The 23,541-nt window shown below is 27.7% G+C and overlaps 1 protein-coding gene across 11 annotated transcripts in view; it reads left to right on the forward strand.

The window, feature by feature from the left end:
- Positions 1 to 23,541, forward strand: part of LOC136968281 (tyrosine-protein phosphatase Lar-like) — a 161,579-nt gene that overhangs the window by 74,730 nt on the left and 63,308 nt on the right. For 5 of the 11 annotated variants that reach the window (XM_067262270.1, XM_067262273.1, XM_067262279.1 and 2 more), the window contains 7 exons: positions 9,532 to 9,711; positions 12,817 to 12,927; positions 14,305 to 14,577; positions 14,649 to 14,945; positions 17,809 to 17,829; positions 18,538 to 18,638; positions 21,188 to 21,383. In XM_067262270.1, coding sequence (XP_067118371.1) covers positions 9,532 to 9,711; positions 12,817 to 12,927; positions 14,305 to 14,577; positions 14,649 to 14,945; positions 17,809 to 17,829; positions 18,538 to 18,638; positions 21,188 to 21,383 — 1,179 coding nt within the window. The remainder of the gene's footprint in view (positions 1 to 9,531; positions 9,712 to 12,816; positions 12,928 to 14,304; positions 14,578 to 14,648; positions 14,946 to 17,808; positions 17,830 to 18,537; positions 18,639 to 21,187; positions 21,384 to 23,541) is intronic. The other 6 variants (XM_067262276.1, XM_067262281.1, XM_067262280.1 and 3 more) reach the window with 3 other exon arrangements.

A 23,541-nucleotide genomic window follows, 5' to 3' on the forward strand; every position in this document is an offset into this window, starting at 1 on the left:
CCGGAGGATATTGGTCATAAATATGGACCAAAATAGCACCCTTTTCTCTCTATGTTCTTTGATGTCCATCATTGTTCTCTCTACATCTCTGCTTTTAAAATGTCTGCTTTTAAATCCGTTTAAATAAGTCTCTAGTGTGTAGAAGATTTTGGCAACCTTCCAGATACTTTTACTACGACATCACGTGATCGGATGACGATCTTCCTTCTGCTCTCGCAAAAATTGATCACCTCAAAAACGGTAACTCCGGATTTAAATATTTAATACATCAACCGTGAATTAATGGCTGAAGCGGTTTTTTTTTTCTTTCTTCGTTTTTCGGCAGAAACGGATAAGATAATTACGTGTTTTTCTAATTAAAATCATAGTAATATATATTAGATTATCTTTTAATTTTTTTAAGTGTTTCAAACTAAATTTTGATATTGATCTCCATCTTAGAAGTGATGCTTGCAATTTTTATTAGTCGGAGAAATATTGTAATTTGGATAATGCAACGTATACAATGTAAATACACAAGAACAAAATGTATATGGAAACGTGTATATTAGTATATAACCACTTAATATATACTATTCAACGTTTACTTAAGTGGAAGCAGAGTTTAAAAGCAATTAATTGATGTAATTATAAAATTCTAATTTTTGCATTTTGAGCCTAAATTAGTTTACTTCTTATTCTTTTCACCGGTAAAAGCCAACGTGTAATAAATATTTATCATCATAAATTTTAAATATCTTTAAATCTTAATTTAAATTCAATTACAGTACATAATTTTACATCTCCATTGATAAATACAATAATGACTATATTTGTGTGTCATTATATAATTTATAAAATAATAGCGTGAATATCAAGACGGTTATTAATGTAAGATATTAGTGAAACGTCGGGAAATGCAAAAAAAAAAAATCGGGGGTAATTTCTGCATGTGTGGGGGGGGCACGATTTCGTTCACCCTCTTTGAAGTTTAATAACTCCTGTTCTTTTTGTCGAATATTTCTGAAATTTTGCAGGGAGATTTGTTTATTAGGGGGATTAATGCTGTTAAATTTTGGTAAATAAAGGTCGAGGGGGTGAGGAGATAATGGGGGTCGTGTGTATCTCCAGTAGAGTCATCCCTACCCTCAAAATTAAGGTTTTTGCCATTTTATAATAGTTATATACTATATATATATATATATATATATATATAAATTTTAAATAAAATATAATAACAGATGGCGCCACCGAAATGATGCCGGGAAAGTTGAGCAACTCATTGCTGGTTTATTAAAATAATTTATTACATGTTGATATTTAGCTAAATATAGTATTGTTTATATGGAATTTTCATTAAAAACTATTTTAAAGTAATTACTTTATCTGTTTTTTATAATATTACTGTTACAGTTTTAATAATAAATATATTAAGTTTATAAGGATCTGGAAATTAAATGAATTTTTTAAAAATAAATTTTGTTATTTTTTTTCGGAAAAAATACAGAAGATAACTATTTATGGATGTGGATTGCATTTATAAAATTTCGAAGCATCCCTCTTAATTAGCAGTTGAACTTTATCTTCTTTTTTTTGTTATTGTTCTTAACAAACATGTTTTGAAACGACTGAAATATATTAACTTGTTTTTGTGATGTCCTTATTAATATTTTTTAATAAAAACATCCGCATTGTATTTAATTTTAAATAATGATCATCACAATAATGAGATGGAAAATAAGTCGATTCCTTCCAATTTCCAACTCAATACTTCTTTTGGCCTTGTTTTTAATCATCATTCAGATTATTATGATATCTTCAAATGCAAATTAAAAGATTAATTATAAAATTAATTAAGAAAGTTGCCGCCGAACGACAACTTCTTTCTTCTTCTTCTTCTTCTTCTTTTTTTTAAGATCTTACTTTAATACACAAAAAAAAAATCACGAAAAAAAGGAGGGAAGTAAAATATCCTCGATTTTTCCTCCATCAGACAATAGAACAAACACCTGGAATTGATTGTTTGCCAATAATGCAAGTCAGTTAACTCACAGATCACTAAGTTTTCAGAGACGTAGTTCATTAAAGCTGAAGCAAATTGCATTCTTTATAAGAAAGATTGTACAATCAGAACTTATTAACGCATTTTCCTGGAGTCTTCAATTGAGTTAAAACGTTATTCTTTCAGTATATATCAAAAAATCGCTATTCGTGGTTACGCACCCTGCTGTGTCTAAATCGACAGCCATTTTCCAACGTATTGTACAATGGCTCTTTCCATTCTCTTCCCAATAATTAGAAATTTTTATTGCCTTGGGAGAGATTTTAAAAACATTTCAAACTTTTTTTTTTTCTTTTTTTATATCCATTTAAAAATTTTATTAAAAATGAATTTTCCAAATTGTCTCTTCGTCCACAAATTCCCGTTACAACTTTTTCGGTAGAAAATAGTATAAATGTCGTTGATGCAATAAAAAAAAGGGAAAGAATAGCGATAAAAAAAAAGGAACAGGCTACTGTAATTCTATACTAGAAATACTTTCTTACTGCAGATTGCTGTGACTCCATAGCTTTCAGTATTGTAGAGTATTGTGTCGCGCTAACAAGTATTTATGTACACGCTTCCTTAATATTTGTTATGGAAGAGAGGAAAATGGCCCTATTACATTTTCTGATACTTCAGACTAAACTGTATTGATTCTACCACAGTGCAAAGAAACTATTTTTTTGTTTTTAACATCGTTATATATTGAAAATGGATCTATATTATTTACTACACAGTTAATTGATTTCCGTTTTTTCCATTATAACTGTATAGGTAAATTAATAAGTACCTTTTAGTTAAATTTAATATAAAAAAAACCTTTAGTCTAGACGACTTTTTTAATGTAAAAAAAAAAGGAAACAAATCTCATCTTCGTTAATCTTTTATATTTGTAATTATTTAAACATAATATAGCTTTAATTACTTAAATAATTTAATCAAAGTAGAATTTGAAAGGATTAATCTTTGAGTTTTCTATTCAGTTCATTGATACTGTAAATGCTAATTTGTAACCTTATTATTATTATTTTACCTAGAAAATAGGGAAAATTATTATTATTTTTTTAAAAAAAAAGCTAATAAATTTAATTATAAAAAGTAGACTTAAACTTTAAATTTTTTTAAGTTTCATATAAATACAGTATATAATATTTAAGTAAAACTTTTTTTTTTTTTTTTTTAAATTTAATTTTAAAAATATAAATATGAAAATAAATAAAATAGCTAGTATTTCGACGAAAACCTACTTTTCCTGTTCTGAACTGATAAAATATAAATTATTCAATGGAAAAGAGGAGTGAAAATCCCTAGCTCTTTTATATCACGTATAGTCATTAGAATAGATTGACATCCCTAGAGAAATCTTCCATCCTCAGCCAGTCACGTGATATGCGAAGAAATCACGTGGTAGGCAGGACCTATGACCGCGTAGTCATGACAACCTAAATCAGATTGTTTTCGTCATGGCAACGAATTGGATTTTCTTTCCCGTTTTAAAACCTCCTTTAAATTTATTTATCGAATTTAATAATTATCTTATATGAAAATGTGTTTATTATTCGAGGAATAACTTATAAATCGATTTAATTTTTATATGTTATATACGTACACGTGTATAAGTGTACGCACACACACACACATATATAAGTGGTGTGTGTCGAACGTCACGTGAGTATCTAGTTGTTATGGTTACAAGTTGTTATGACTGAAATTTTATTTTAGCCTACCTTAATTTCTTTTTATACGCTTGTAATTCTTAGAAAATATTCTTTGCCATTTAATTTGCCTGTCGTAATTCCATTTTGTATCATTTGTTTCGTGGATAAATTCGCGTTAAAGTCGCCATTATAGCTTCGGTTACTTACACGTGAGTGACGACACACCAACGCATTATACAATAAATTTCAATTCATAATGTAATTATCTATATTTAAATGAAATGCAAGCGATTTAATTATATTATATATATCTATATTTTTTTTTATTTTAATATTCTACGTCGGTATTTTGTTTATTAAAAGAAATTCGTACCTTTAATTCACTCAATTATGTCAACGATGGGTTGTCATAGCTACGGTTAAACAATATCGAAATTTCTTGGAAAATATTGTTTAATTTTCTTTTACAAAAAAAGAAATCTTGTCCGATATTAAATGTAGTAGCTAAGTTGGTAAGAGAGGAGCAATTTTCGTGTAAAAATCACGCGTGGACTGTCAAATAATCTATGCCGAATTGATACTTCCTTGTGGTAGAACAGCGCGATTTTGATTGATATATTTCGCTTGAATAATTGTATTATACTACAACTTTTATGTTTGATTACGCTGCTGGTATGCTAATTGATGCCACAAGGGGTCAAAGGAAAGACCCGATAACAGTACCCGATGGTGTAGACAATGGAACGATTCAGCGATCATAAAGTGTCTGGAGGGTCATTTCCCACATCATAGACCTTGTTAGGTAAGTTATAATGCTATCCAACGTCTGCCTACCAAACCGATCGTTAATGCTATCTATTAAATGTCTTTCTTACAAAATTTCATTAAATTAAATGATTTTATGATCGAATATCTGCTTAATAATTCTAACAATAAGATATCCAAGACGTGAAGTTTTCGAGTAAAGAGATAATTAAATTGTTAACTGTATAAATGAATGGCATATGAACGATTAAAATTCTCTTTCTATTTTACTTAACTTTCGATGAATAGAAGTCGACGTGATCTATATTTTCAAGTATGTCGTGCTGTTTTTTTTATAAGTATAACACGGCTTTGGGATCAGATTTTGATAGATGATAGCCGAAAACGTCATAATAGCATGTGATAATGCTTCATTTTTATATAAAGCATGACTAATTACATCATTGTAAGTACCACGTTGAAAGGTCCAACTAATGTCACGTAGGAAAAGACCAAGAATGCTGCCATATTTTCACTGTAAACGGGCATTTTATGATAGATAATTTTTCTTAAAAGAGGAACGAAAATGTCGAAACTATAATTATGTCGATATAATCCGCAATTTTGAGTTTTAGATACGATTAGGGAATGAAACTGGTTATAGTTTTCGTTCAATTTTTCCTCTCTTTTTTGTTTTATTGCTTACTTTTATTAACAATTTTCAATTGATAAATCGATAAATTCTTTGGTTGAAGCAATCTTAATCGACTATTTAATGGGTGTACATCCTATTTAACAGGAAACACTTTCTCTCCTTTTCTCTTCCGTTTAACGAGTCAAGTATTCCATTTTTAGTATTCCATTTCGAGTTTTATGAAATTTTAGTATGGCCATTGTTTTTTTTTTCCTTCCCTCCTCCCCACTCTTCTTACTTTTTTAAAATTTTAACTAAATCCATAAACACGAAAAGAACATTTTTATTTATTGCATTTCTTATTTTTTTTTTTTTTAGACATTTCTCCACGGCACGTACGGTACTGTACACATAAATGTACAGTACACATCACCATAACTTCGAATTAAATTAATATTAGTTTTTTTTAATTATTTAAGATTATTAATTATTAATGTAGGGATAAAAACGATCATTTATACACCGGTCGATTTTATTTTATTTTATTTTTTAATCGGAAATTTCGAAGAGAGATAACCGAATTAAAATCGCATAAAATAAATTTATTATCTCGTTTCTTTGATTAAATAAAGTACTTTGAAATTATACGTAGAATGTAAAGTAAATTTTGCATTTAAGTTTATTTAAATTTAGAAAATAATATACATATATTTTTTAATTCAATAAAACTATAAATATCAGAAAATTTTACAAATTACTCGACATTTCCTTGTTTTTTTTTTTTTTTTATTCTTCCCTGTGTTTATGTTATACAACCGCTTATGAAGTTACTTAAATAAGACAAAATGTTCACGTAAATAAGTAAAAATTCTTCTAAAATGCATGTTTTGAATGAATTTATTTTATTTTATTTTTCTGTGTTAGAAAAATGGTTAAATTCTACAAATTATTTCTTTGTTGTTTGGAGTTAAAGCTCCTTACATAAGATACATTTTTCTCGTAGAAATATTGCCGAAAATTTTACTTTTGTTCGAATATTTTAAGCAAGAATAATCGCCTCTTATTCCTTGGATAATTTCGAAAAATAATAGAATTTTTCCCTTCGTTAAAATAAAATAAAATAAAATATATTTTAATCTATGCTGAAATAAGAGTAAAAATATTTACATATAAAATTCTTTTCAAACGTTTATTATTAAAGATATATATATATATATATATATATAATAAAAACATAAATGTTTATTGTAATTCGAGTAAATGTAAACAAAAATCTAAACCGTTTAAAAATTAGAAAGAAAAAGGAGCAAATTTTAAGAATTAATTCTCTTTCATTTTCTATACGTAAAATTAAATAAAGAAACGTGCACTTTATTAAATAAAATAAAAGCCTATATAAAGGATTTTTTATTCTTTTTCCTAAAATATTTATTTAAATTTGGGGCGGGGAGGAAATCAGTTTTCCTTATAAAAGAAAAGTAGAAAATAGATAAATTTTTATAAGTTAATTCTCTGTTGTTCTTTTGTTCGATGGAATAAGGGAAAAAAAGAAGAAAAATCTTAGGTGATGTTGCTTAAACAAAGTGAAATTTTCCCAATCGGCACGAGGATGGCAAAATTAATTTTGTAAAAGCATTTCCAAAGTCTACCGTACAAAGACAATTCTAGTTTAACATTCGCAGTCTGTTTAAACTTGTCTTAATCCATTTACAGGAGAAGAGGATTATTCTGACTGTTTGTTAATTTCGTTTCTGATTCCATAATAACTTTCGACCAGTTAGTGAAGCCAATGGTTTGTAATAGCTTTGCGTGTTCATTCTACCATTGATTGTGCGCGACGTTAATTGACTCTTATGCTGTCTCTCTTTTAACTTTAACGAGAAATGATTTTGTTTAAATTATAATAAGAAAGTTTCACCTTAGACGAGTTTTCCAGTCAATCTTTTTTCATAGGTTACGGTTAAATGAAAGGGGGAAAAAAAAGAAAGAGGAAACACTTGTGTATTGATATTTCTTATTATATTTGAATTACTTTATCGGTTATTAAACATAGGAAAGAAGCTAGATTTTCAGTTTTTTGTAATGTTAACGTAGAGCAAATATAACTTTATGTATTTGAAATTTATTTTATTATTATTATTATTTTACCTTCTATCGATCATCTTGAGAAAACTCTTTCAAAATTTATGTTTAAAATACGCTCGAACGCATTTAATTAAGCTCTTGAATGAAATTTATATATAAATTTCAATGTTTTTTGCGGTATAAAAAGGTAGTAGCGTTATAAAATATTACGCATTGAATTTTTAACATAATCACACCGAAAATTTATTTTACTCGCACAAGTTATAGTTATTTGAATAAATTGTTTAAGAAAAGTAGAAATTAAATTCTATATATATATATATATATATATTATTTAAAGAAAAGTTTCCAAGAATATCCACTTTTGTATTATTTAAATGGTTTCGTGGTTTACTTTTAGAAGTTTACGATTCGGTTGCCTTGATTAAATAAGGACAATCTTTATATAAAAGTGTTATTTGAAAGATTTGTTCTTACAATTTAGAAGAAGTCTATTGTCTCTCTCTGTGTGTGTTTTTTTAAATGGCAACATTATGCAAATAAACATTACAACTATACTTGAAAGATTTATTTAGTAGGACAGTGGCTAAATTACAATGGATCCGAACCTCCCTATTTCTATTTTTGCAAGTACTGTTGTTACTTTAAATATATATGCATAATTGATAAAGAAAGTTTATCGTTTCGAAAATATTTCTTATTTTTGTGAAAGATAAAAGCGTATATTGAAATTTGTATTGTCTCGACACAGAAAAAGTTCCCTTTCTAAGGATTAAGACTGCTAAATGGTATTTAATATAGATGTTTTATATTTAACAGACTGTAATTAAATATATAATAATTGATTAGATTATAAGATTGTTGTAAATTACAGATTTTTGCTTAACTGTTGAATAAAGTTGGAAAACAAATAAAATGCAATAAATGAATATCTTTACAAATTATTGGAAAGGATTTATCAGGAGTAAATCTCACTTTTCTCTTCTTTAAAATATCGCTAGTGGAAGTTATTGCGGCGGTCGGGACTAAAGAAAATCCCAGATAATCCTTCTAACCTTAATCAGAACTGTGAAGTAATAAGACCAGGAAGTATGTTCACACTCTGTGAGCAGGGAATGTATCCAGCGCACAATAGAGACTAGAGCAGGAGCGCCAACCTTTGCGCTTTACATAATTCATGAGTTAATTAGATAAATGGAGTAGTGAGGAGGTGCTCCTCCTCTTCTGGACGGGCTTAGTCAATCGAACATTGGAGAAGAACTACCATGACAGGGTTGATGTTCGGCGGTCGAATATGTTGCTGACATGTAATAGGATGTCCAAAGTACATCTTATGGATGTGTTTTAATATTTCATATACCTTACTTCGCTGCTTTAATGTATCTGGTTTTATTTTCTTTTCCTAGCTGCTTGTTTATAATACGTTTATTCGCTTAAGAAATTTAAAATCCCACTAAATTATTTATAAATGTAAACTATTTTAAAATATATTTATTATTAAAAACCGTTAAAATTCATCTTCGTTCGCTCTACAGTTTTGTAAATTATTAAGTTCTTTAGTTCAAAATTTTTTTTAAATTAAATCTGTTTTTAAATTTTTGATAAACAACTAAAAAATATTTTTATCCGCTACTAAAATTGATAAGAAATAAATCATTTTTTCTACATTTCTTCTCCTCGTCGACCGTATTTGTTCGTGGATTTCGCTTTTTGTTTACAGTTTCTTACGATAATATTTACACAGCAAGGGACCTCATATAGACCTTGTATCGGCCTGATACAATAACAATTGAATTAACTATTGAATATTTCTTCCTCTTACCATACTTTATTTTATTCGGGTTTTTACTAATAAAAATTTCTCTTTTTATGCAATAATTACTAAATTATTGTAACAAGTTATCATTTGCTAAATTGGATTAATGGCTACTATACTTAGGCCTACATTGGTGTAAAAACTGTTCTCTGATTTTAATTAGAAGAACATGACCGTTTCTACTTCCAATTAAATTATTTTGTAAGTTCATACGGGAAAATACCGACATCATTAAATTTTAATTGCTGTGAAGTACTGTACATTAGTTCGCTTCGGCAAAGTTCTTGCCATGAAATTTCAACCTCACATTAAAATCTCTTCAGGTGAATCAAAAATTATTTAAGGATAAGTATATTATATGGTAATTTATTCAAGAAATGTTTATCAATCACTACAAAATCTCGATTGAAACAGCTGGGAATAGTGTATCGATCCACCACTTTAATTAATCATTTGATCGTTTATTTTTAGTTTAAGTTTTATGTATTTAATGAATGTAGCTTCGTGTTATATCAGAAAACACACACATATATATATATAAATTTACAGTTAATGTATTTCTTTGTTACAGAAGAAGATGTGCCTGTGGGCTTCCCTCAGTTCACACTGCTCCCAACTACACAGGGAGTGGAGAAAGGTAGAAATGCCTTATTACCGTGCCAAGCCGTAGGTGATCCCGAACCTGACATCAGGTGGCTGAAAAATAAAATCCCTGTAGATATGAGCGAGCCTAGATACACACTTATGCAATGTAAGTTTACATTTTATTAATTTTCTTTTCATTGTGTCAATTCCCTTTGTTTCCTTTTATTACTTTTAGATATTAGAATTGTAAGAGAATATTTTCTTTAATAAACAAATTTATGATCTCTTGCCGAAGAAAATATATAAAAAAAGAAGTCAATAAAATCTCATTCTTTTATTTAATTTATCGCATTAAATTATAATTTGATTCAATTTCTTTTTTTTATAATCAAAAGAAGAGAGTCAATCTGTCGTTTCGTTTGACAATTACTTTTATTGAAAAGATTGACGAATTTTTAAATTTCCGATTAAGGTAAACAATACTAATGAATATAAGATAATTAGTATCGAGTATCGAATGTTCGTTATAATATAATCGATGATGTTCCTTTGATACATCAACGAATATTTGATTAAAATGAAAATTTCATAAATATATAGAGTAATTCTGAAATAATTTTTACAAAAGGTATTGATTTATCTCCTATTTTATGTATGGATCAATAGCAGTGCGATAGAGATAAAAGTTAATTATGTATATAAATGACAGGAAATAAATCATTTTATTGATGAATAATAACTATAGACTTCATTAAAATAGTTACTAATTTCGTGACGTATATAACGTATAGATTGCACGAATTTATATATCATTAAAATGCGTGAAAATTTAGATATAGAATGGAATAATTTTGATTATATGATCATCACAGCATATATATAACAGAATTCTTTCAATGTAAAATGATATAAGTTATATGTGTGTATAGATGCACGCTATGAATAGATCCGTAAACTTCGATATTAAAAGTTATCATAAACTATTATAATCGCAAAATAGTCGGCAATGTTTTCAAATAACAGTATAAAGTTTCTTAGACTTGGGCATTTTCATTAAGTCTATTCATAAAATATCCTAAGCCAGACGTTGTTCGTAGACACTTTTATAAACTTTATAACCAAAACATTACTAACAACAGTAAATCTTTAACGTTGTCATTCCGTATTAGTTATTGTGACGCATTTACTCTCTGGAAGTAGTTATAAAGGCTTGCAAGCAATAAACTATACCTTGGGAAGTATCGGATTTACAGTAGATTCTCCAATGGAGTATCTAATAACTTTAGAAATGTTGGAATTCTCCCCAAAGTACATTAACGTGTTACCTTGTTTATTACCAGAAACCCGTTCCTCCTTAGTGAGGTCCCTGTGACAGGATGAAAAAACTTTCACTGTCAGAACGGAATCATTTATAATTAACTTTATTGTAAGGAAGATGACTCTCTGGAAATTATGTTGTTACCTCAAACAAAAATAGCAAAAATGCTATCTTGTTTGCACTTAGTTTTATTATTATTACATTATACCTGCATGGCTATTTCCGTTTATGGGATCATCACAGCACTTTAATTAACGAAACCGTCTTAAGTTATAACTAGTTACATTCTGCGGGTTATTCAGTAAAGTAACTGCAGTCATTAATGATTGACACTTTTTCGTGTCTTCGATGTCCCTTCGAAATCCACTCTCCGCAGTCCTTCTCACTAATGATTGCGCTTAAGAAATATGTTGGATTTATTTGTAAGAAACTGTACAATTCAGAACTAAACACAAGATATTTTAATTGAACTTCAGAAGAGTTGGATAGAGTAACAAATTTTAATATTCAATTTGTTACCATCTGTCTTATTAACAATATAAAAAAATACAAGTTGAAACTCCAACATTTCTGTTTAATGACTGCATTTAAAAATTGACAAACGAAATTACTGGTAAGAGAACGTATAGTTTCACTGGGTATAAAAAGACGAATGGCACTTTTCATAATGCAGTTTCTTCGTCACTACAGCTAATATGTTTGTATTAACTTACACTACTGCCTTATTATGGCGGCATTAAAAGACCATTTCTTCCGAAAATAGTGAAAAGAATCTGTTAAGATAACAAACGTATCATCTTCAGGACTTAAGTAAAAGAAGTTTGTTTTCATTTACTTTCTTTATATTGCTTCATGCCATCTGCTGTGCAGACACAGATGCCTGCTTAAAGACTAAAGTACAGTCGATGTATTGACTAAATGTCACCAATCATCAAGATTAATGGACTTGTGGTTTTAATATTATCCGAGCAGTAATAGAGTTCTGCGACTTGTATAAATTTCATCACATTTTGTCACACGGTTATTGTGATTTTTCAAAAGAATTGTTAATGCTTTTCTAGTTTACTTGATCACTTTTGTAAAGAAAACCACAAATAAATAAAACATTTTTGCTTCAAATCACTTAAGAGATGGAATGAAGTACACAGCTATTTCCGTCACATACATTTTTCTAGTATTATTACATCTATAAGCTACAGTTTATATTTTATTCTTTAATTATTCTATAGTCTTTGTCTCGAATTTTCTATAAAGTCTTCTCTCTCTTATAAAGAATATCTTTCTTACAGATACTTCAAAGATTAGCTTATATATCTGTTTATAATTTTATTAAAAAATATAAGAGATTTTCTTCCGACTTTGCTTGTAAGTCTCATCCTTAATTATTATGTTACCACTGTGTCTTTCAACTTGATTATTATTAGAGTCTTAATATTGCAAAACCCAGTCGAATATCTGATTAAACTCACTTAGTACTATTATACTGTGGTTGTTAAATTCAATATTACGTCAAGTTTATTCAGTGGTGCAAAGGAAATGAATGACAATGTGATTTCGTTTCTCCTGCTTTATCTCAATGGTGACACTTTGTGCAATTATAGAAGAGAAGATTTATTATCTGTAAGCTTTCTCTCTCAAGTATCATTAGTAATTTTACATTAGTGCAAATTACGCGCTGATTACTTAGTTATTGACGATTTTTTCAAGATGTTTTTTTTAAAATATATTTTAAAAGTGAAGAATTAAATATTTATAAACATCAACACACGTTATTTATAACAACAATAATAATAATTATTATTAACTAGTCCTGTGTATGACACATATATAATTTAATATCTCAAATTGTTACGTTGTATTATAAGTCGAAACATTCTATAATAATAGGAATTATTAAATGATAGCTTAATAGTGATGTATTGAATTAATATTAACGTCATATTATCTTCTCAGCATCTCTACAGATTGCAGATGCCCAAGAAGAAGATAAAGGGGAATATGAATGCATTGCAGAGAATGAAAAAGGAACTGCATTTTCCAGCTTGGCTATTCTTTACGTTAGAGGTACTTTTCTTTCTTATTACTAAATATTTTTCTATTTATTGTTTTTACACTAGCAAGCAATATAATATACATGATTTCATTTTCAAGAAACGTATAGAAATTAAGACGTTCGCAAACAATTAATAAAAATATTCGATTTAAATTAATAATTCATATTTTAAACTCTTTTTTTACTGTGAAGAAATCTGAAAAATTTTGGCTAAATGAATATCAAATCTTAACAAAAAAGACATTTTTTTTTGAAGATCTCTCTCATGAAAATTCAAGTTATCGGCGACGTGCATTAATTTATATTTTATATATTTTTTATCGATTATACAGGGAGAGAACATTGAAATCTATAAAGCACACAAAAGCTGTACACAAAAGCACACAAACACATGCTTTAACATTAAATAAAATATATTCATTTATCATTATATTAGAATGAAGTGTATTATTATTATTATTATTATAATTAAATTTTTCATTATTAATTTATTCAGTGTTTTCTCAAGTAAAAATGGAAAATGTGTAATTTGATAAAATAATAAATTATTAATATATTTATATATAATGAATTATAAATACTTTACATATAAAGTATTGTACAATTACACATAAATATAACAATTATTGATGTTTAGTTTTAAAATACTTATAAGATTTCGGACTTTTATCCGCATTTAAGTTTACGATAGAAATATATGGCATTAAATTTTGATTTGATAATAGATTAAATAAGTTATATTGAAACTAATGGTATTTTTTCTCGTTACGAGTGTAAAAATTGTTTATATTTATCTAAAACATTCTTTAAATCATTGTATTGGATTCGATTGTATTCTGTCTGTATATATCCTATATATGTATATATATTTTCTATGTTTATTTTAGTTTTGAAACGTCAATATTCTTTTGTCATGTAAAGTAGTGACTTAGTTGATGTCACTTCAACTGATGCCTTCCAGTAGCTGGCAGAAATGTGTTCAGTGACAGACATCAGGTTATGCCAGTAAAATATATCTCTATTGGGTTTTCAATGGATAATGTCAGAGTTGTGTACTATTTGGTGACAAAAACCTACTCTGGAAGTATGTGAAACTTGGCCGTTTTCTTACAACTTCGTTTTAGCATTAATGGCGATAGGGGATAAACTCCAGAAGGAATAAGAAGTTAAACTCATAAATTTTCGTTAACTTTGAAAGCAATTTTTAAAATTTGAGAATTGTTTCCGTTAAGATTAATATATAAAGTAATTTTCAATAATAAAGACAATACAATTTGTATATTATTCACTATGTACTAATGCTAATTATGGTAAAGATTATATTAACGAACTATTAAATATAATATATTTTTAATTTGAATTTTTTAATGGATTAAATGTACTTATAGTACGACGTGTGCCTCCGTATTTTTCTATACCGCCCGAATCAATGTACGAAGTGATGCCAGGAGGAAGTATCAATATAACTTGTGTCGCTGTTGGATCTCCTATGCCATATGTAAAGTGGCGTAAAGGATCGTTAGATTTAACACAGGAGCATTCGATTCCTATTGGGAAAAATGTACTCCAGTTGGATAATGTACGAGAGTCCTCTAATTATACATGTGTAGCAGATTCAACATTAGGCAACATAGAGGTCGTAACTCAGGTGGTCGTGCAAGGTAAGTTTTATTTAATTTCTCTCTTATCTATTACGTGTCGGTGGTAATCTGATCATCCGCATCGTTTCTAGCACTTCCTCGACCACCCACAAATCTTCAGATATCCGATGTCACAGCCACATCAATTAGATTGGCGTGGTCTTATGATGTCGGAGCAGAAAATATTATTTATTATGTCATTCAATACAAACCAAAACAAGCGAATCAAGAATACAGTGAAATAAGTGGTATTAATACCATGTTCTACACAGTAAGAGATTTAACACCTTATACGGAGTACGAATTTCACGTAATTGCAGTAAATGCAATAGGACGTGGTTCTGCCAGTGCACCAGCTGTAGTAACAACTGGAGAAACAGGTAAGAAAGGTACTTCAATCGATTTACTTTCATCATTTTTAATAGGAAATATTCAAAATTCCTAAAAAAAAAGATGGAAAGGATTTCTTAGAAACCGAAAATACTATATATAAATCTAGTAGACTATTTCAATGTTTAATAAGTAAGAAAAATAAAAACAATTTAATGTAAATCATGTCGTATAAATTAATTTAATTTTTTGAAAATTATTATTATTATTTTTTCTGGTTTTTTGACAATTTTGATTGAAGTATTTTTCATTTAATTTTTATCTTCTGCAGAATGAAATCATTTCTACACTTTTTATGAATTTTGAGTAAATTTTTAGTAAATTTTGAGTAATTTTACTTTCAGAATGAAATATGTGTATACATAAACGTGTATAACAGTTATATATACCCATCACGTATTGAACAATTTAACTGCTTTATAATCTAATCTCTTATGTATTGCATAATTATAACATTTCTTTTCCATGTGAAACTCTTCACAGCATCTATAATAACTACAATAACTGTTATACATATGTCTTTGCTATTAAATCTACATTCTCAACTTTTTTTTTTATTTCTTTATGGATTTTCATAGAATTTTTAAGCAGATATTTTGAATATTTTATCGTACTATATTTCGTGATTTGCAATTTATTATAAGTTATTAATTTACAATACGTTTCATCGGGTTTTTTGATCATTGATGTTTTTATCATTATTTTGTATATGAGCGCTTCAAGCATAACACGATGCAAGGTATGATTTTTAAATATTTATAAGTAGCAATAAATTTTAGGCACAGCAGTATACAATAATAATAATAATAATATATATATATATATATGATTATTAGGGGTATATTATATATTTATTATATTTTATTAATATATTTAATTGCCTAGTTATATGTAAACTATGTTTTATAGTTATAATATTAGTCGACTATATCTCAATTACTAGATAATAATTTTTGAGTAATATTCAGACCTCTACAAATTGGCTTATCTAACTAGTTTATATATTTAAAAAATTCTGGTTATATTAATATAAAAAGGAATATTATACTAAACTATAGTTCGATAACTTATAAAAGTAAAAAAAAAAAGGTTTTATATTAATACAGTAGACCCCTATAACACGAGTTCGTATAACACGGCGAAAAATTGCGATCGTGTTCGTATAACACGCTAAAAGAGACTCGTATAACACGGTAAAACGTCATCGACGACTCGTGTCGCGACAGGATTGGTCGAATTTGGACCAATAGCGGATATTGTACAAACCCTTGAGTTTAAACGCGCACTGGACCTACTAAAAAACATTTATTATCCAACGGCCATAAAAATTCTATTTTTATTAATGATGTCGCCAAAGTTAAGTTATTTTTCTGCGAAAAATTCGCCGATCAAGAAACACGCGCTCGCCGTTCGACGAGCCGCTCCGCGACGAAAACAAGCTTAAGCAATGGCGTCGTCGAACGGTGCACACTCGGTAAGTAATCCTACAATTTTTTGTTTATAGCATACTTTATATGGATTATTCCCAAAAAATTATACGTGATTTGGAAATGTTCAGTCAAATTAGTCTAGAATCGATTAATTTTATGGAAGAAAACCTTTCAAACAGCCGTAGCCTCTATACTGCACACGTGCCGGGCTGTGATTGGCTCACGTATTTAAGTGACTCGTACAACACGGATTCATATAACACGGAACGTATCTACCGTGTTATAGGGGGTCTACTGTACATTATGGTAATGTATAGTAATTCATAACTAAGAAAAATTCTTTTCTTCCTCTTATTAAGTTTTAACCTCCCCCAAAAAGTTATTAAATTATATTCAACTAAAAAAAATATATATTTTGTAACAAGGGGAAAGGTTTTAATTTTACATTCCTAATTTTATTTTTATTATTCGCAGCTTTGAATATTCAGATTTGAATATTTTCTATTTTAATCTGGTCAAACACAAAGTCTACCTTCGATAATCTTTTATCGATTTTTTAATATATATATTTTTTTCTTTTTTTCACGATTTATTCGCTTTTTGATCGATTTTATATTTAAAAAGAAAGAAGAAGAAGGAAAAAAAAAAAAAAAATACAATTCTTTCAGGTTGAAATTTAAAATTTTATTTTTTGTATTTTTTCTTTTTAAATAAAGAAAATACAAACCTTAGCATTATCATAAGTAATAGCCTGTCAAATTATATTATTATTAATTGAATGTTTCATGAGAATATAAATGAAATGTTATAAACAGTTAATTTTAATTAGAATAATTTTTATCAATATTAAGTGTGCTATATATGTCAATATGATTCTAAATAAATAATGATTTATATTATTATTATTTTTTTTTTAATTATGAAAATAAATCTAAATTTCGTTGGCAAATATTATCTATTCTTTAGTTATAATACTATATATATATGCATATAATTAAAACATTTTTTTCTTTAATAATAATAATATCTAGTATATGTTGTTTCTAAAAGCGTTTTTTAAAAAAAATATTTATATTATCTTTATTATAAGTAATGCATATATTTTTAATATAAATTTATAATTATTAAATTGTTCTTAAATTTATATATCTTTAAATATTTCTGGTTAATATTTTATGAGATTAAAGAGGAAAATTTCATGATGCAGGCAGTATTTGATCAAACGTGAAATAAATCGCGCTTCGAGAGGAAAGAGAGAGAGAAAAAAAACACTGGTCGCGTTAAGTGATATTTTGAATTATTTTCAAATACTGCCTGTTTAAGGTAGAGGTTTTAAAGCTGATTTTAGAAATTTCACCGTTATCTCAACCTACAAAATACCTTGCACTGTAGCATTTTGAACCTTTTGTCTCTTGTCTGTCTTCCTCCTTAGTGGAATCTCCAGGGATCAGCAGTAAGTGTAGCGCTATCATCTCCTCCTGTTGTCTTACCTCTACCTCCCTATTCTACAGGCCCTGTCCGTTGTGTCTCACCATCCTCCCATCAAAAAAATAAATAAATAAAAAATTATATTAATAAGTCTTCATTATTACGGTGTGCATGCATGCTTTTGAGATCGGTGGCTCGAAAAAAGAAGAGATGTTTGCTGTATTCGGGGGAGGGGAGTCGGAAATTTCAATGATTTAAATATGCCTAATGACGTTACAGCACACCACCTCCTCTAATAATTTTGGGTCACCCGTAGATTTTAGATAGATTAGTGTTAGCCCAATTGGAGGGTTAGCCTGTATCCTCCAGGCAGAGTAGCTGTTTTAGATATTTTGTGTGTGTGTGTGTGCATGATAATACCAAACATATTTTTAAATATAATCTGATGTATTTAGTGATATACTTTGTACATTATAAGAACTAAATAATTTTGTAGATTTTTGTAGATTTTTTTTTCTGTTAATTAATTCAGATATTTAAAAATCAAATTAATACAATTAATAAATAAATAAAGCAATACGTTTTTTATTTGATTAATTTAAAATAGTAATTACTAAAGTTAATAGAATCAAATCTATAGTTTTAAATAAAGTAAATTCGATGTTCTGTTAATTTTGTGTAAATATAGTTTTATGTCAACCTATTTCCTAATGGTTTCTTTCTCTGATATCAGAGCCGGGAAGTGCTCCACGAAATATTCAAGCGAGGGCACTCAGTTCCTCTACAGTTGTGATTCAATGGGATCCTCCGAAAGAACCAAATGGTCAAGTAACGGTATGAAAACACACCATTTATTAATTATTCTGAAAATTTAGCATACGCTTTCAGTTTATTATTATAATTTAAAGTTTCATTTAGTTATAACTCTGTTAAGCATACAAGTGCATCTTTTCTTTTTCTGCTATTATCCTTTTAGAGAATTAGATTGGATTGATTTATGTTTTGATACCACTGCATAATGTAGTTCGTAATGGTTGGCCATTACGAGCGACTTTATCCATAATAGAGTTAACTAACACGTGTGAAAGATAAAGAATGTATCCCAAACACGAGAAGTTACAAAAATCTATACACGATTCTTTTGTGGACATAGGAGAAATCTTTTATGTAGACTGATAGGCTATATCTTTCCATTTAAACTTGAATTTTGTGACAAGTTTATTAAGAAACACGGTTAATGTTACCTGTGGTTTCAAGATGGCGGCTCGTCTCTGATTCCAGCAAATAGAAGAAGGGAAACAGTGGGGACGCACGTTCTAACCTAACCTAACCTATTCTAATAAATTACCATAATTATTATCAGCAAAATTATTAGAATAGGTTAGGTTAGGTTAGAACGTGCGTCCCCACTGTTTCCTTGCTGGAATCAGACGAGCCGCCATCTTGGAACCATAGGTAACATTAACCAGAAACACAAATAAAAAATATAAGAACAGTTTTTCAGCATTGCTTTTTAGTTAATTTGGGTTAAAAGTTCATTATAGTATAATCGCGAATGTGATTTTTATAAGCACAATACTTATGGTAATTCTGTTATTTGAATGGAGAACATTAACAATGCTTTCATGTTGATAATTGAAAACATGCTTACGTTTAATTTCTTTCCTAAATAAAAAGTAGAATAATCTTTTAAAATTGAACACAGTTTATTAATTACTGAAACTTAATTGCTTTAAAAAATTTATTTTGTCTCTTTAAAAAGTATCGTGTGTTGCTAGGTTATTCCTAACAAACCGTTGCTAAGGGATGCAGCTAATACTAATAATAATGTTTATTGTTCATGATTTGAACAACGAATATACATTTGTATAGACTTATACATATCAATTATTATAAAACGATTCCAAATTTAAATACAGTAGAGCGTCGAAAAGTGGAACCAATTGGGGACTGGGGTCCTTCCAGTTAATGGTTTGTTCCAGTTTCCGACTTTGTACGAAAAAATACATTAACCTGTCCGATGTTCAAATTTTTCTCCGTTGCGTATCGCTTCCTCTTGAATTTTTCTCCGTTGCGTATCGCTTCCTCTTGAATTTTTCTCCGTTGCGTGTCGCTTCGTGTTGAATTTTCGTCGATTTTAAGCCTAACGAAAATTTTTATAATAATCATCGTTTATAATAATATCGTATCGTTAAAAATTATTTCTGCATTTTGTACAAACAAAATAAATATATTAAAGAATATAAAAAACATGAAAATTATACTTTAGAAGTAAATTTAGTATCAAAAACATTCGATTCAGCACGACACAGTCCGACTGAAAATCGTTCCACTTTCCGGCCATTCCACTTACCGACGTTCCACTTATCGACGCTGTACTGTATTTCATAGATAGATCCATGGGACAATATACGAATCGGTGTAATTTGTTCCATTCAACACTGTTAATTCTTTAATTAAAAGAAGATAAATTTTCTTATATTATTTGTAATTTGTTCTAATCATATATAGACCCAGATTAACATGTTTGAATGGGAATAAATTTAGTCTGGACTACACAGAAGTAAAATGTAGAAAAAAAAAAAAACATTCAAATTTAATTCATTTTCACTTATTTACATATTTTGCAACTAATTACATTAATTTTTGTCTTGTATACTTCAAAATATTAAAACTTTAAGGTTAAAAAATTAAGTAACGGTTGTTTTTTTACATTTATAACTGCATTTAATCAGAGACAAAGCCCATATTAAGGTATTTAGACCTTAGTATTTATTATCACTACGCATTTAATAAATATTAATGTCTAAATACCTTAGTATTAGCTTTGTCTCTGATTAAGTGCAGTTATAAATGTAAAAAAACAACTGTTACTTAATTTTTTAACCTTAAAGCTTTAATATTTAAAAAAAAAATTTAATTACATTATATTTAAGAAAAAAGAAAGTAATTATGTAAACCAAGGAATAAAATGACAAAAAAAAATATACAGGCTTCTATTTGTACTTTAATCTGACTTTTTATTTTACAGACCTATCCTTATTTTTTTTTTTTATTTTGTAAAAGGATATAATAATCATTATTTTAGATTATTAATTTTATATTTGCTGGAAATATTAGCTAAATGAAAAAAATTGAATAAAAATCCATTTATATTATTAAAAAGTAAATAAATTAGAATTATTTTTCAAATTTTAAACATTACTTCTTTTTAAATATTAATTTAAAAGAAATTTTCCTAATGAATTGACATTAATGTAATATTACTAGTCTTAAACACATCTTTATTTTACCTGAGTTTATTTCTAAATTATTCAGAACATTTTCATATTTCTATTGTCTTTTAAATAAATATTAACATTTTTTCTTAATTATACCTTTAGGGCTATAAAGTGTATTACACAATAAAGCCTAATCTTCCTACGTCAGCTTGGATGACCCAAAATGTTGATAATAATCAATTAACAACCATTAGTGGTCTTTTACCTCTTAATATATATACCGTACGGGTACAAGCATTTACTAGTCGTGGTCCCGGACCTTTATCTGGTCCTATTCAAGTAAAGACTCAAGTAGGAGGTAAGATTGTGTGTCGTTTTATTCTATAAATGAATATTTATGATCTGAAATTGTATAATATCATTGAAATTTATGATGTATAACATATGATAAATATAATGTTTGACATATTTATTTAGATTTAATTTTATTTAGCATATTTTAGTACAAATACTTTAGTAAATGTAATGTGAAAGTTTGGTTAAAATTATAAATATAATAAGTTTATCATTATAATATTTAAACTAGATACTAAAAAGTCAAACAGCTGTTCATTATCATTTATATATCATTTGTATTATATTTGATTATTGTTCAACATGTTCATTTAAATATCAATGTAGCAGTTGTGTTTAGAAAACTGAACAGTTGAATATTTTTGTATCATTTATTTTACTAAACTTCAAGTATCTATAAGCAATCAGAGATGACTGCGAATATATTACTTACGAGTATATAGTATCATGAGATTTTATTATTGCAACTATTCTTTTTAAAATTTAAACAGTGGTATAACAGCATGAATAATGTAATATACATTACTTATACAGTACGTGAATAATAATATATGATGCATTCTATATTTTTTTTTTATAATACTTTACCAGTGATTTAAAATTCATTAAAATTCACATAAACTTTCTATGGGATGTAGCAATATTATTACTAAAGATATTTGTTTATTGAAATTTTTAGAATTTATTTTTAATATAAAAATTAAATACTATCTTACTGTACAAATAATATGAAACTATTATTGAAACTGTCAGGAATATAAAGGTTTTAATTTTAAAAATTGTCTTCAATTTATATTTTATTTAGCACAATTTCATAATAAAATAGTTTGAAATATTTATCCAGCTGAATAAAGAAAATCAAAACTTCTTTATTACAAAAAAAAACAGTATCTTTTGTAACATTTTACTTTTATTAATCTTTAGTAAGACAACCCAGATGGGTCTACGCTTTCACTGAAACAATCCAAATAGTTTTCACCCTTGTTTGGTTTGATCGGGTTATGGCAATACAATACATGGGTGATCCCCACAGGAGGAATTTAATGAGAAACTGGTCCCTAAATGTGAATAAAACCCGGAAACTTCCAAGTGTTCGGTGGTTTTATCTACTCCGTCCACTTGGGTGCATTTCCCCTTGTAATAAATTAATTTGATTATCATTAAAGAGAATTTTTAAGATGTTTTTATTACAATCATTCTTAATATTTGATAATTACAATCATTCTTAATATTTGATAATTACAATCAGGCATTATGCATTCTTATTGCCAGCATTTAACAAATCTTTTCAAACTTTTAGTTTTTAAGAATTGTTTGTTATATTTAACTTTATGTTCATTTACTTTTTTGTTTAGTGTTTCAATTTGCTGGCTCAATGAACATTTAAAGCCATTTAAATTTTGTCGTCATTATTACTTAGAACTATGTCAATGCTCTTAATTGTTGTAGATGTATTTTCAATAATCTCAGATTTCTGTAAGATTTTGTTTCCCTCCCCCTTATAAACGTTTCCAAAGAACGTTTTCTTTATAATGAAAAATCTATCAGCCAGAATCTATTTTCCACTCTAGACCACATTAGCAGAAATTTTTCTGAGTTCAATTTTTTGAAAAGGTTTTCATTAAATAAGCATCAGTTTTCATTAAATTAATTAAAGTTTTCATTGATTTTCTGATCTACTTGCATAAGCAAATGCACAACAACCTATCATTTTCTAGAAAAAGTCAATAACTATAAAAAAAATTTATTGTTACTAGGAAATTCATAGTGTAAAAATGATAAACAAAGATCTAGTATTTACCAGTATCAATCTTTGAAACAATGACAAAAATAAAGTTTTATTTAACTTGAATGTAATCTCTTTCTTCTCAAAACATTGTATTTAATTTAATTCAATAACAACATGACCATGCATGCACTTTAAAAAAAGTTTTAAATACATATATGACATAAATCTATTACTCCTGTACTTGCTAATGGGTATCCACATTTAAACTATATTGTGATTTTTTATTTTGTAACTCATAAATAAGCTAATAAATCTATTTATAAAAGTAGATTATATATAGTTTCAACAATAATTTCCAGTTTGTCGTATTTTTCCACCCCAGTATTTACTAGTCTCTTCTATTTTGTAAGTTACGAGATACGTTTGGGGTGTC

This window comes from Centruroides vittatus, unplaced genomic scaffold (assembly GCF_030686945.1).
Source record: "Centruroides vittatus isolate TY-2023 unplaced genomic scaffold, ASM3068694v2 contig_1427, whole genome shotgun sequence".
In the NCBI taxonomy this organism is placed as follows: Eukaryota; Metazoa; Arthropoda; class Arachnida; order Scorpiones; family Buthidae; genus Centruroides; species Centruroides vittatus.